Source organism: Octopus bimaculoides, chromosome 1 (genome assembly GCF_001194135.2).
Source record: "Octopus bimaculoides isolate UCB-OBI-ISO-001 chromosome 1, ASM119413v2, whole genome shotgun sequence".
NCBI lineage: Eukaryota > Metazoa > Mollusca > Cephalopoda > Octopoda > Octopodidae > Octopus > Octopus bimaculoides.
Window position 1 is genome coordinate 193,763,853 of NC_068981.1, and position 4,379 is coordinate 193,768,231.

General features: G+C 36.8%; 1 protein-coding gene across 1 annotated transcript in view; it reads right to left on the minus strand.

Annotated features, from left to right (window-relative positions):
• The window catches only part of LOC106877668 (protein DD3-3), a 116,267-nt gene that overhangs the window by 56,394 nt on the left and 55,494 nt on the right, over positions 1 to 4,379 (minus strand). Inside the window, exon 2 of the mRNA XM_014926617.2 lies at positions 3,742 to 3,795. Coding sequence (XP_014782103.1) covers positions 3,742 to 3,795 — 54 coding nt within the window. The remainder of the gene's footprint in view (positions 1 to 3,741; positions 3,796 to 4,379) is intronic.

Genomic DNA, 4,379 nt, shown 5'->3' on the forward strand with positions numbered 1-4,379 from the left:
CTTGAGAAGAAGACCCATCAAGCCAAGCAAAATTGCAGTCATGGCAGATACTGGTGTCATGCAAATGGCATGTAAAAACACCTATTACACTCTCAGAGTGGTTGGCATTAGGACGGGCATCCATGCCAAATTAGACTGGAGTCTGGTGCAGCCTTCCAGCTTGCAAGCTCTGGTCAAACCATCCAACCCTTGCCAGGATGGACAACAGACATTAAATGATGATGATGATGATGATGATGATGTGTGTATGTGTGTTTGTGTGAGTGTATGTGTGTGTATGTGCATATGTGTACATATTATATTAGAGGAAAAAGGACAACAAAAGACAAGGCAGGTCAGGTATCTCAGGTCATTAAGACTATTTAATTAGGGTAAGGTGAATTTGAAGTCTTACAGTTGTGGTCTTAAAGACCACAAACCAGATTTCATAACCAAACCCTCTATGAGGCTCGTCTGCCTTACCAAATCGGACTTAGCATGAATCAGTAAGAACATAATAGACAATATAATACCTATAGTCAAAAAAAAATTAATCAAATTATGGTCCTGCACAGGTGAGGTTATAACCTGATTATAACCTGGTTTCACCTCCTTGAAAACAAAAAAAAACACCTCCTCATTCCTACAATTTGATATCAGCAACTACTACTTTTCTATATCCTGTATCCTCCTTAATAAAGCTCTCATTCTAGCTAAAAACATAACTAACCTGCCCCCTTTCAAATAGACGTAATTCTAACTGCCAGAAAGACACTCATCAACTTCAATAAGCTTTGGAGCCAAGCTACCCTCAAAAATAATAAACAGTAACTATTCATATATATAACCATGGGCTCCTCTGACTCTGCTCAATTCACGGATCTGGTCAGACAATACCTCCTCCAGCAACTCAGCATGTATTTCCCTAACATCAATGCATTGTTGATTACTACTGGCCTAATGAAATCCGCATTAGAGAAGACTAGAAAAGATTTACATACCATATATACTCGAGTAATAGTCAATCTCTGGCAGAAGTCGACCCCCAATTTTTGGCCAAAAAATTGGGAATTTTCCATAGACCTTGTATAAAAGTCGATTCCATTATTTCACAACCAACAAGACAACATTTGTGGTTAAAGGTACCGTATTATCCTGTACATAGAAATAACGCTGTTACAAAATTGTGTGGCTATATTCCTGTAGCCAGCTCTGAAAGTGGAACGCTTGGTGCTTATAATGGAATGCTCGGTGCTTATGGTAAAACACCATTTAATAGCGAGCACTACACATCTGTTGATGGGTGCACCATCACCATTACTAAAATGTATGCACTGGATATGCTGCAAGCCTGCATACACCTTCAAGCACAATAAACACATGTCATACACTCATGGTTTACATGACAAGAAATGTGTTTCACAGACAGCACAATTGGCAAACGTCACAGTCTGAATTCATACAGAGGCATGTCTTTGGTAAGCCTCAAAACATTCAATTAATCACTAGATTAGTGGTTCCCATGCAACCTTTATATTTTTCTCATCTCCAAATACAATAAGCACATACGTCATACCTTTGTCTGTTTAAATGGTGAGAAATATGTTTCACAAACAGCACTATCAGTGAACAACAAGAACTACATGGCCTTATTTATGGGTTTTGTTATTTACTAGGACGTGTATTTTCATGCATAGAATTGGTAATATTACTGTAATTCATTGTATTTTTGTTTCTATTCACTTAGAGATCAGTTCAGCCTCTGCTCCTGATATGGTACTCTCGACTGCCCTGCACTCACCCATATAACATTCGATTGAAACTCAAACTAATAAATAATAATGAATCCGGCAACTTTTTTTTAACAAATAGTACAGGGTGTTCAAAAAGTCTCTCTGCAGTCAATTTTTTGTCATCGAGACATATTGCTCAAATATTGTCTCTTTCCATTTGTAGGTCAACTCACTGAAAGTGAAATTAATAATGCATACTTTGCGCATCACCAGGAGTTTTTCAGTGAACAGATTATTTCAAAGGGACTTTGGCAACCAAGATCACCTGATTTAACACTGCCAGACTTTTTTTTCTGGGGAGCAAGTAAAGGATCAGTGTACAAAAATCGCCCAAAATCCATTAATGAGCTAAAATACACAATCATAACCTTTACAGAGTCCATACCACGTCAGACTCTCCAAGATATATTTCAAAACATGTGTAGAAGAGTCAACTTATGTACTGAAAATTAAGGACGACACTTTTAACACCTCTTATAAAGTTTTTTAAAGTTTTGTAAAGACTAATATATTCTTTTGTAGTCTTATACCATCTTATAAATATTTATTTTGCAATAAAATATTTACTGCAGAGAGACTTTTGGAACACCCTGTATAGATTATACTTCAACTATATTGCCTAATAAAATTGAGGGAAGATCGATTCTCTTGTTTACACCCTACATTCTCTTTAAATGTTAAGGGCTTGGCCAAAATCTTTTTCCATAATAGTAGGCTCTAACTTTCTACGTCACCATAAACACTATACAATCTTCAACAGATCTACTCTTATCCTAGTCTTCCCCATCCAATATAGAATCTATTGTTACCTCATTCAATAAGAGTAAAAATTTGTTCTTACTAACTAAATATATATAATCATAATATAGGTCAATGCAGTGACAACACTAACACCAACCATGATTGTATATATACCACACCCGTAACCCAAGCACTATAACCAGTATAAACCAGGAAACGAATATCCACAATTCTGACGAAGGCTAGAGTACGGCTAAAACGACTGTTAATACTAATAGCACTACTACTACGTGTGCTAATAATACTAATGCAACCACTACTACTAATACTACTATTACTAACAATAATAATAATAATAATAATAGTAATAATAATAATAATGATTTCATTTATTTGCCACAAGGTCGAAGGATGAAGGGGACAATGCAAAGACAGACATAAAGTGTTGGGGTTTACATGTAATGAAATGATAAGAAAAAGAAGGAAAGAAAGTAATTATATACAGTTTACACTGAACAAAAGGGACATATGCATAGCATATAATGGTTAAAAGAAAATAAAAGGTGGAAGGGAAGATGATAGAGATGTAGCCCTCCTGATAAAGGAAGGCCTCTGGGGATAATTAAGGAACCCCACTGTCCGAGATTTCCCTGAAACCCCAGAAGTCAGTACCCTCTCCAATTCCTTCTCTCCGACTCACAGGTCTACACTTAGAGTGGTACCATCCACTCTTGCCATTTTTGCAACTTTCAACCACCTTTCAATAAACTCACTCGAGGACAGCACTTCCCACTCCACTCTCAATTTCCTTTCCAAGTGAAACTTGAAGAGGTCAATAGGAGCTCTACCAAAGAGGAATGTATCTGTCCTTGTGCTTTGTCCACCAAACAACCACTTTCGCCCCAGCCACCAGGCAAAGGTAAACTACCTTGCTTGCCCAATTGAAGGAGGGCAGCTGTGCAATTATCACTACAGACTTGGTCGACAGATGGATCCATCCCACATGTTACAGCAGCTGCTCGATATAATTCCACAAGTCAGCAAAGCCCAGACACTGAAGGAGGGTGTGCAGAACGGTTTTGTCACTCTACCTCAGACAAGCCTGGTGCAGCCTTCTGGCTTTCCAGTCCTCAGTCAAACCGTCTAACCCATACCAGCATGGAAAACAGACATTAACCAATGACGATGATGATGATGACGATGATGATGATGATGAAAAATAGCCTACCTGTTGGCATTATTCCTCCCAACATTTGATTCAGCCAATCGGTTGTTGGAACCACTGAAAAGATAATAATTACGTAAATTAGATTACTGAGATAGGTATAAGTGCAGGTGTAACAGGGTGGTTAAGAAGTTTGCTTCCCCAACCATGGGTTCTTGGGTTCAATTCTATCGTGTTGAATCTTGGGAAAGTGACATCTACTAAAGCCCCAGGCCAACCAAATCCTTTTGAGTGGAATTGGTAAACAGAAACTGAAAGATATCTATTGCATATATATATATATATATATATATATATATATATATATATATATATATATATATATATATATATACAATACATCAAATAGAAGACATCACCAAGTGAAAAATACATAAACACACGAGAGATGAGTACAGGATGTCACCAATGAGTAAAAAATATGTAAACACATAATGAGAGATAAGTACGGGACAAAATACCAAGAGAAGTCTAACTCAGATGTGATGTACAGAGTAAACAATTGATGAAGACAAATATTAAGGGTTGTTACACCATGCATTGTAAAGGGTAACACCTAGGAGAAATTTTGAAAGGATATAGAATAAATAGAAGAGAAGAAAATAGAAGAGAAAGAGAATATATATATATATATATATATA